The 10,241-nt window shown below is 39.7% G+C and overlaps 1 protein-coding gene across 11 annotated transcripts in view; it reads right to left on the bottom strand.

Moving 5' to 3' along the window:
- The window catches only part of scn1lab (sodium channel, voltage-gated, type I like, alpha b), a 35,173-nt gene extending 25,669 nt beyond the window's left edge, over nt 1-9,504 (bottom strand). For 7 of the 11 annotated variants that reach the window (XM_040141954.1, XM_040141951.1, XM_040141947.1 and 4 more), the window contains exons 1-5: nt 9,238-9,504; nt 6,602-6,720; nt 6,140-6,229; nt 3,665-3,793; nt 2,689-2,780 (exon numbers count right to left, since the gene is read on the bottom strand). In XM_040141954.1, the coding sequence (XP_039997888.1) occupies nt 2,689-2,780; nt 3,665-3,793; nt 6,140-6,229; nt 6,602-6,720; nt 9,238-9,504 (697 nt within the window). Of the gene's footprint in view, nt 1-2,688; nt 2,781-3,022; nt 3,115-3,664; nt 3,794-6,139; nt 6,230-6,601; nt 6,721-9,237 lie in introns of all 11 variants that reach the window. The other 4 variants (XM_040141955.1, XM_040141948.1, XM_040141953.1 and 1 more) reach the window with 1 other exon arrangement.
- Between the last annotated feature and the right edge of the window lie 737 nt (nt 9,505-10,241).

A 10,241-nucleotide genomic window follows, 5' to 3' on the forward strand; every position in this document is an offset into this window, starting at 1 on the left:
GAATGATTACTGCCTGCTAATTACAGCCACAAGCTTGTATAGGAAGAAGCTACTAATAAGAGCTTACAGTCGCAAGCAGCCAGGAGGATCTGCAGGAGAGGTTCCTGTATTAACTGTTTGATGTCATACAGGAACTAGGCTGACACAGATCACTGCTAATCATGGATAAACCACTAGAGAAAGTTATGTGTCGCATGGCCGTCATAGTGCTATGGTATTGGTTTCAGGGGAAATGACCATTAATAAAAGATGTGTTTGTCTGTATTGCTGTTTTTACTATACTTTTACAGGACCTTAGCAGGAATAGCGAGTATAATATTCTATAAATCTGAGCTGTTGCCCTAGGGTCATAATGAAACAGTTAAGTTGAGCTCTGTTTTCGTGCAGTCACAAAGACCAGCACACAGCATTGTAATGTTCACAAGGTCAACGAGGACATATTCAAGTGCACATGCTGTTTTTATCCATATAGGCACAGCACTATGAACAAGAGCGTTGAGTGAAGTGGAATATAAACTGAAGGGTGACTGTGCTGATTAATTGCTAGTCTCTCAGCCAGTTACATTACTGGTCCCATACCTTTCTCACGCAGCTGTAGTGGAGCATGAGGCAACAGATCACCAAATAGGGTGGAAAGTGCACACCAGCCTTGTTAAGTCAGAAAATAATATTGTTGTGTGGGAGGCAATCGGAGAAAAAGTCTGATGTGTTGTTATGTCATTTATGTTTTCTGTGCGAAAACTTGCATACCACTGTGAAAGGGTTTTGAAACTGCTGCCCATTTCCGTCAAGTATTTAGTTTGTGCTTGTTGATGGAACCAACAACATATTAAAGCAATAGTTTAAAATTTGGGGAAATATTCATATTTGCTTTCTTTGCTGAGAGATAGATGAGGAGATTGATACCACTTTCAGCCAGCAGCTGATTATCTTAGTTTAGTTAGCATAAAAACTGGGGGGAGGGAGAGACAGCCAGCCTTGCTGTGTCCAAAGTTTAAAAAAAAAAATCTGCCTACTAGCACCTCTAAAGTTTACTTAGGAACTCATTGTGTTTTGTTAGTTTCATCCATGCAAAAAACAAAAAGTAAAAACTGCAAGTTGCAGTTTCCACGAGGACGTAAAAGCTCCAATTCATAATGGCCACACAACCACAACTTGTCATTTTTACGTTTTGGCTTTTATTTTAAACAAACAAGATACAATGTGTTAATTAGTGATCTTTAGAGGTGTTCGTAGGTTTATTTTTGAACTTTAGACTTAGCCGTGCTAGCTACTTTTCCCTGCTTCTGCTGGCTCCAGTTTCATTTTTAGTGCACAAACATGACAGTGGTAACAATCTTCTCCTTGAACTCTCTCTGGGAAAGCAAATAAGCAAGTTTCCCAAAATGTCAAACTATTCTTTTAACAGAATGAGGCTGCTTTAAAAAGATCTGGTATTTGCATCTCTATTTTCAACAATAACAGCCCGATTTTCACCAAAACCCCAGTTTCAATCTTGTTGCAACTTCTACCTGTCAGGATCTGTATTCATTTCCTGTTTTATTTTGAAGTCTTGGTTCTGTTGTGTTACTGTTTGTTTTACTTCCTGGTTTTTCCCGCCTGTTTTGATTACTGTCTCCACCTTAATGTCTTTCACCTGTGTCTTGTTTTCTGTGTATTTAAACCCCGCTTCATTTCTCATGCGTTGCCAGATTGTCTTTGATACCCTTGTGTTCAAGCTCTCTCGCATTTAGTCCCGATTTGATTCCCTGTGTATGATCTGTTTTTTCCGGTATTTTTGTGACCCTCGATTCTGCCTGTTCCTGATCTGCTTTGTTGCCTGGTTTAACTGACTCCTGGTATTTTGACCTCTGCTACGTCTCTCGGATTAAAGACTTGGATTTTGGACATTGCACTTCTGCCTGACTCTCTCTCTCTCTTGCACTTGGATCCATACACACCTGCCCTTACACTACCACCTTCTCACCATGCACACTGTGCTATTAAATACCAAAGTCAAAGGCAAAATGCTTTTCAGGGTCAGAAATATACCAGAATGTCTTAGCACTGCATGTACTAGGCTTTGCACAGCCACAAAAATAAAGCCCAACATGTTTAAACTAGGTATCAATTTAGTTATGACAGCTCAAATACATATTGTTGAACTAGATGATGCTCTTTGTACAAAGAGTCAATGACATTTTTCCTGGATGGTTTACCTTTTTGTTAGTTTGTGATGTGAATTGTGTTAGAGTTAAGAATGCCACCACTCATCATATCACAATTTCTCCAAAGAAACACACAACATTGAACAAGACATGCAGAGGAAAACAAGGTGAGGAGGAACCCTACACACACAAGTGCTTGCCACCAGAAAATCTGCTTTTGCAATGTCTCATGCAAAAAGGAAAAACAAATAGTGCACAAAATCTATTTATAAGGCTCCCAAGGCAAGAATAGATTTCAACCAAAAAGAATTCTGCCTTAAAGGATGTATTTAAAAGCTAAGAATCCTGTCAATCTGTTCAGATTGGAGCCAGATTCCAGCTTTTACTGGCCTTGGGACGAAGGCAGCATGAGGGACGGCTCAGGCTTAGCTACAGTGAGATGAGCTGAGAGAGGGCGGAGAGGGGGATGCTTGCATGTTAGCGAAACGCCACTTAGCCATCAGCATTTCATTAACCCTATGGGCCTTAATGGCTCTCTCACCTGGGATGACTGATATAGTTTTCAGGGCTCGCAGAACCCTGAAGGTTCGCAGTGCTGAGACATTGCCCAGGTCCACAAACTCTGTGACATATCTGTAAGGGAAGGGAGGGGAGGGGAGGGGGAGAAGGAGGAAGGGAGGGGCGGGAGTTGGGTAGACGGGCGTTTCGGAAAAGGTGTGGGACACACGCACATACGCGCACACACACAAATCAGGCACCCACACACGTGACATGACAAGACAAAAGGAGGGTCACGGGAAGGGGAAGGGGGAGAGGAGGGAACGGCAAACAGTCACGCACAGAGGACAAATGGCAGCAGGCGCGGGCAGCCTTACCTGGTATTACTGAGATAGTTTTCAAAGCTCGCAATACCCTGAATGTGCGCAGAGCTGAAACATTGCCTAGGTTTACAAACTCTGTTATATACCTGCAGGATCAAATGCACAGTTACTACACAGCATTGCACAGGTAGAAACCCATTACAGGCGCACAAACACAAACATCTGAGGAATAAAACCACCTCTCCTAAAAGCATCATGAATTACATATTCAAAAACGAAAATGACAGTCTGATTTTATTATGTGATCAGTGAGTAATCCTTCATATGAACAGATACTACGATCACAACATCATCTAACATTCACTGCGTAACCTAATGCTGAAGGCTTTATTTTTGTAGTTTCAAGACAAGTAGCTGAAGTCATTGAGGCATGGGACAAATCTGGTCCAAGATACTCCATGCTTCAGGGGCTCACATCCATTATAACAGACTTGAGCTGATATTTCTGGCCACGTTCTCAAAACACATACCAATAAGCTGCAGACTATCATGCCCCACTTCATTTCTCTGTTCTTCTTCTCACATTCAGTGGGAATTAATAGGCTGCTGGGCTGATTAGCATTAAAAGCATTTGGCCTCTTAATTTACGCCAGATCATGTTAAGCTGATCCTAACCATGCTTGTCATAATACTTACGCCATGAGGATGACACTGAAATCCAGCCAGTTCCATGGGTCCCGGAGGAAAGTGAACTTCCCCACACAGAAGCCCCTGGCCAGGATTTTTATGAGGGACTCGAAGGTGTAAATCCCTGTGAATGTGTACCTGGTAAACAAGATGAGCAAGAGAGGAAATGAAAACACACGCAGAGAGAAATAATGATGCTGGTCGATGGCTCCATTGCTCAGAGGCAAGGTGACAGACTCACTGTATACAGTGCCGTACTGGATTTTGAAATTACCTGTATTACTGCCTCCTCAAATCTTGTTATTCAGCCATTTTCTCCATGAGCTTTCTGATTATTAAATTATCTCCTGAAAATGCTGCAGTTTTCAGTGCTGATCTACTCTGATAGACAGCAGATCTGTGCTTCGGCTTGCTTGACTCAGATACTCATGTGAAGCTTACATCTAACTTGAGATAGCATTCTCTAGCAGTTGGTCATTGTTCTGTAAATTATATTCAGTTTATTATGTTGCCAGATCTCCTCTAGACTATTTAGTCTTCCATAACATAATGTAAAAAATTTTTGGTTGGTAACATTGGTATCCTATTTATGTCAAAAGTTGTCATTAGTTATTACTATCAACCCTCTGAACGCTTTGCTTTGTTTTTTGCTTAGTTTTCATACCAGCAGAGCCACTACATGTTTTACATGTTTTTACCTACCATTCTATCATATATCATATATCATATATCATATCATCATCATATGTCGTCTCTCTCCTCTCTCTTCATGTCGCTTTCTGCAGGTATTTCTGCCCCTGCTGCTTGAGAGTCTGGATCTGTGACTACAAACCACCTACTGCCCCGATGATCCTGCTCAACACCCACTGCTTCAAATATTACGATTATCATCTATTATTAATTAATTATAATAATATCTATAATTATTTCGTTTTATTAGTACTATTATTCACCCCATTATTATAATTATTAGTTTTATTATTATCCTCATTATTGTTACACATCTTTATGTTATACGTCTACTGTTCTATGCCCACCCCCTTTTCTCTCCCTCTCTCTCTCTCTCTCTCTCTTATTATTATTATATTTGTCTTATTATTAACCCTATTATTATCGTTATTAGTTTTATTATTAGTCTCATTATTATTATACATCTTTATGTGGTACCTGTATTGTTCTATTATCTGTCTTCCCTCCTGCCCCCCCCGTCTCTCTCTCTGCCTCTCTCTCTCTCTCTCTCTCTCAACCCAGCCGGTCAAGGCAGACGGCCGCCCACCATGAACCTGGTTCTGTTCAAGGTTTCTACCTGTTAAAAGGGAGTTTTTCCTTGCCGCTGTCACCAAGTGCTTGCTCATGGAGGAATGTTGTGTCTCTGTAAATATAACTATAAAGAGTATTGTCTAGACCTGCTCTATACGAAAAGTACCATGAGATAACCTCTGTTGTGATTTGGAGCTATATACTTAAAATTGAATTGAATTGAATTGAACTACTTCAGGATGAGTTTGGATTCTCAGAAATTCCATCTGTTGGTGTGTCAGTGCTGCTATACATGCTCTATGACAGAGAAGTTTTAAAAAGTTGCTGTTTTATTAAAATGTTGTTTTTCAATAGCCTTGCACCTACAGTACATGTGATGTGCATATAATTACACTCCTTCTAAAGTAAGTTTTATGAGTTATGGAACTACTACTATCATGCTAATTATGCTAATGCATAATATGTTGCCATGGAGTTGTTAGCTATTGCTGCGTTCAAGTTATAGTGGAGTTATTGTAATCATGAATTTCCCACCAGTAAATAGTGTTCACAACAACATTCAAGTCGTAAATATGACTGGGAAACTCAATTTTTTCTAAAAGCTCAGATTTATCCAACTTCACAATTAATCATACATAAGTGCCTGAAAACCAAACAAATGTGGATGCCTGACATTAGCCGAAGTCTGTTGTTCTTGATGACCTGAACTATCAAGTCACTGACATGGGAATTTTTCCCATCTTTACCATCCAGCCCATATGACATGAACACAGCATACATCTGAAATCACTCCCTATGTGGTGGACTATATTTACCCCCTGCCAATTTAAACGAGTGTCCAAAATCTGAGTCTGAAATTTTTGCTCTATAAAGTGACGTCAGAAATACTTCTTTACATTTTGCCAAATTTAAATTGTGGAAAGTCATAGCGCATCATCAATTCCTGTTTTCACAGAAACCATGAATGTACACATAAATACCATTCAATAGCTTTTGACATCAAAGATACTGATATCCCCTGAAAGTGTAGGTTCTACTGCTTTCTGGGATTAGTGTATCACGTCTGTGCGCTTGTATTTGACTGAGTTATGTCTGAAAAGTGGGTGTGCCATTTTTGATACAATTAGGTTCAAAGGATGAATCAAAATGTATGTCAATGGAAAATCAAAAGAAGGCTTTTTTTTACAGTCAGAAATAAGAGAGAATGAAAAGCTGAGGACTTACTCTACATTCTTGGCCCATTCCGGGGGATGACTGAGGGTCATGAAAGCACAGTTGGTCAGGATGGTGAACATGATCAACATGCTGAACATCGTAAAAACCAAGTTAAGGAACACAATGGAACATTTGTGTTTTTTGATCATAACTCCCTGTACTCATGTATGCTGTAGAAGATTTGACCAAGATACACTTTAACCAAACCTGACAGAACATCAGTCAAAACCAACATTTCCCCATCCATTATTCCTACAAGGAATATAAATAATCCTGTATGTTTCTCGTCATTTTTAATCTGAAGTGTCTTCAAGTGCTCAGTTGTTGTAAAGCCTGATGTGTATCTATATACAAAGTCTAATACAACCATGACATTTAGTCCTCAACATCAGCTCATTTAAATCCCTCTTTTGTCTGATAAACCCATTAATCCAAATCAAGCTGTGACCATAGCAGACTCTGAAAGGATATGAGTGTACTAAAACTCTAATAGCTATCTTCCTTAGTGGGTTGAAGGGGCTTAAGATGTACAAGGCAGGAGTGGCGTTGAAACGGAAGATTGCCTTCCCGCGATTCAATACTATGAAAGTCTGAAAGAGAGACAAAATAAAATGAATTAAAATCTGTATCATACAAAGCCTTGCGTTGTCCCTGTTCACCTTATTTGTTAGATGTGAGAGATGAAGCACCCAGGGGAGTTCTAAAACAGTACTGTAATACAATTTCATACAAACCGCCTATGTCAGATGCAGATCCTCTGTTGAATTTGCTCACCGTGCCTGCTTTTGTGCATCTGTGATTATTCAAAACAGCAGAGAAGACTAAGCTGCATCTCCGTACATCCTCTGCACAGGGTCTGTGGTTGTTATTATAATGAAGCTTGATGAGTCCAGCTCAGGCAGGACATGTTTGGCACTGTAGTTCAACTGGCAGAGCAGCTCAGATTCGCATTTAGCAACCTCTGTTGGCCCATGCTTTCAAGGCTCTGACTTGGCTGAGCATGTTTATTTTGAAATGGGTTTTACATCTTGCTGTTGACATACTAAATGCTAACGCTGTGGATGTGTTTGAATTTAATGCTGTGAAGAATCAGCCAGTTGTTATACTTGTCTGTATACTTGTCCTGCCAGTTCTTAGTGCTGCATTTGACACCATTGATCACAAGATTTTATTACAGAGACTGGAACATGTCTTAGTTAAGCTGCTGTAGGCCAAGGCTGCTGGGGGAACTCTCCTGACACAGTCATTGCTACTTCTATCTGCTTCTCTCTCTCTCTCTCTCTCTCTCTCTCTCTCTGTCTCTTCTCATGCATTTATATCACACTACATGTCATTAACTTTGTGTCTTCCTCTCCCGTAGTTTGGGCTTTTCCTCTCTGTCCTCTCTCTCCCTGTCCTCTTTCTGTAGGTATCGCTGACTATATCACTGATCATTATTATTATTATTATTATGCTGTTCTTATTAATAACACTGTCACGCTTATAAGTATCACTATTATTATTACCATTATAACAACCGGTTTGACAGTGCAGTATATACAGCTGGTCCTGGTCTCTCTTTCTCCTCTTTCCCCCATTGCTGTCATTCAACCCAACCGGTTGAGGCAGACGGCTGCCCCACCTGAGTCTGGTTCTGTCGGAGGTTTCTACCTGTTAAAAGGAAGTTTTTACTCCCCACTATCCCAATTGTGGGAACTGTTGGGTTTCTCTCTATAATATTGTAAAGTCTTGACCTTGCTCTGTAAGGTGCCTTGAGATAATGTATGTTATTAAGTGCTATATAAATAAAACTGAACTGAATTCAATTGAATCAAAGAAGTATTTAGATCCTTTAGTTAAGTAAATTAGCAATACAACAATGTAAAATACAAGTAAATATCCTTAATTTAAATTTTAGCTGTGAGCTAAAATGAGAAGATTGATGCAATTCTCATGCCTGCACACTAAACATGAAGCTAGAACCAGTGGCTAGTTAGCTTAGCTTAGCATAAAGACTGGAAACAGTCTGGTCTAAAGTTTAGCTTCGAAAAATACACCTACCAACGCCTCTAAAGCTCGCTAATTAGTGACTTCCTCCCCAAAAGACACAGCTTACCATTTTTACACCTTGGTTTTTGTACAGATCAATCAAACAAATGGATTCGTCCAAAAGTAAAAAAAAAAAACCTATCAGCATCAAAGCTCCTTTGATGCACAAAAACCAAAGTGTAAAAACCAGAAGCTGTTGCTTTACAGGAGGTTATGTGTTGGGATTTTCTTCTCTTCTTCGATTGCCATTTTAAGGACTTAATTATAGACCAAAATGACTTCATAAGAGGGAAAAAGAGGGAAAAATCATAATTTCCGAAGTGATTATAGCAGTCAAACACATCAAGTTGAGAGCTACAATATTTACCTCTGAAATAAAGCGGAATATAAGTACGAAGTAGCATTAGCATAAATACTTAAGTAAAGTACACGTACTTTGAAAATGTACTGAAGCACAAAATATATTTAGTTCCATTCCCCCACTGGTCACTTTTTAAAATTTAAAAGATGCAAAGTGAATCAATTATACATTTTTTCACGGCCGCAGATTTCCTTTTTTCTGATCTCGTTTCTAAGTTTTAAGAGTAAAATAACCCACACTGGAATGGAGTCATCATATTCAAAAGAATTAAAATTTATGCCAGACATGACTGGTAGTGAACAACTTTACAAAATATCTTTTTTTAATGAGCCACAGCTTACAGTCTCCTCTAATAAAAACTGATCTGCCCTCAATAGAAAGACAGGAAGTTAATGTATTGAGCTGTTATCTTTCTTCGGCAGAAGTTTGTCTTATGTGGGAGGATGGTGCTACATCTGCCTCGTGGTTCCTTGAAATAGTTTATTGAGAGCATCAGGCAATTATCTTCAAGCTTTAATGGGCTAAGAACAGACCTGCAATGTATCAACATTCAGTGCTTGAGTCGTACATAATTGAAAGCTAAATCAGTGTACATAATGATGCTTTAAGGCAAGCACAGCCAAGAACATTTCTTAAAGGTATCCATTCACATGAATGTTAATATTTTACCTCTATAAGATGGACTTGAAATGATTCCTACAATAACTTTGAAACTGACCTTCTGATTGCTGTAGTAGGGGTCCATGTCCTCCAGAGGGGTGGACACCAGGTGAGAAGGGGTGTCCCCATAGATGAAGGGAAGCGATTTCCCTGCCTCCAGGTCACTGTTGGGCTTTGGCCCATTTTCATCGTCACTGTCGCTGCGACGCTCCGCCCTTGGTCTCCGGGCCTCCTCCTCGGCGATGCGCCTCTCGATGGCGGCCAGCGACTCGGGGACGAAGGGGCGGAAGCTGTCAGGTCCGGGCGGTACAAGCAGCTGTGCCATCTTGTCATCCTGCTTCTTCAGAGGGCAACGAGGGGCTCAGCTGGGGCAGGGAGCTGCAGCAAGAAGAGAATGAGGGGGGAAAGTGGGTCAGGGGTCAGGGCCAGGCTTCTGAAAATAGTAGGTTCATTTACCTCTGGAAGTCAAATTATCTTCCTGTATCATGCTGTAACCATGAGATGTTGGAAATACGGCCCGGTTAAATTAAATTAAGGAAGAAGTATCTGCACCCTAAAGCTATTTTCAGACATGGAATAAATTACATTGCTGGTTTCACCAATTCCAAGTTTGTTCCTGAAATTTATTACATTGCATTTCAGTCACATTGGCATCTAGTTTTCCCAAAAAAAAAAAAAAAAAAAAAAATTACCTAGCGACCTTTAAAAAACACAGAATTTGATTAAACAACATTTACAACTGCTCTGCTATTCTAACTATTGGGGAAAAAATATTCCGTAGATTTTAGCCAGAAATGACCTTGATGTCCTTGCTCAATTTGTGTGAAACAAAATTCTAAAAAATATTATCAGTCATATGAGTCATATGATGTGTCTTTCCAATATTTATATTTTACAAAACACACAAAATAACCTTTTTTACTTGTGTTTTACAAAAAAAAAATTAATTCATATAGATGGTTTCCATGAGCTCAGACTCATGAATGTGAGGTGAATTTTAGAGGCGGCGCAATTGAATGCGAAGACAGTGGAAAGTTGCGAATTGAGGCAATGATGCATCCG

Source organism: Xiphias gladius, chromosome 13, assembly GCF_016859285.1.
Source record: "Xiphias gladius isolate SHS-SW01 ecotype Sanya breed wild chromosome 13, ASM1685928v1, whole genome shotgun sequence".
NCBI lineage: Eukaryota > Metazoa > Chordata > Actinopteri > Istiophoriformes > Xiphiidae > Xiphias > Xiphias gladius.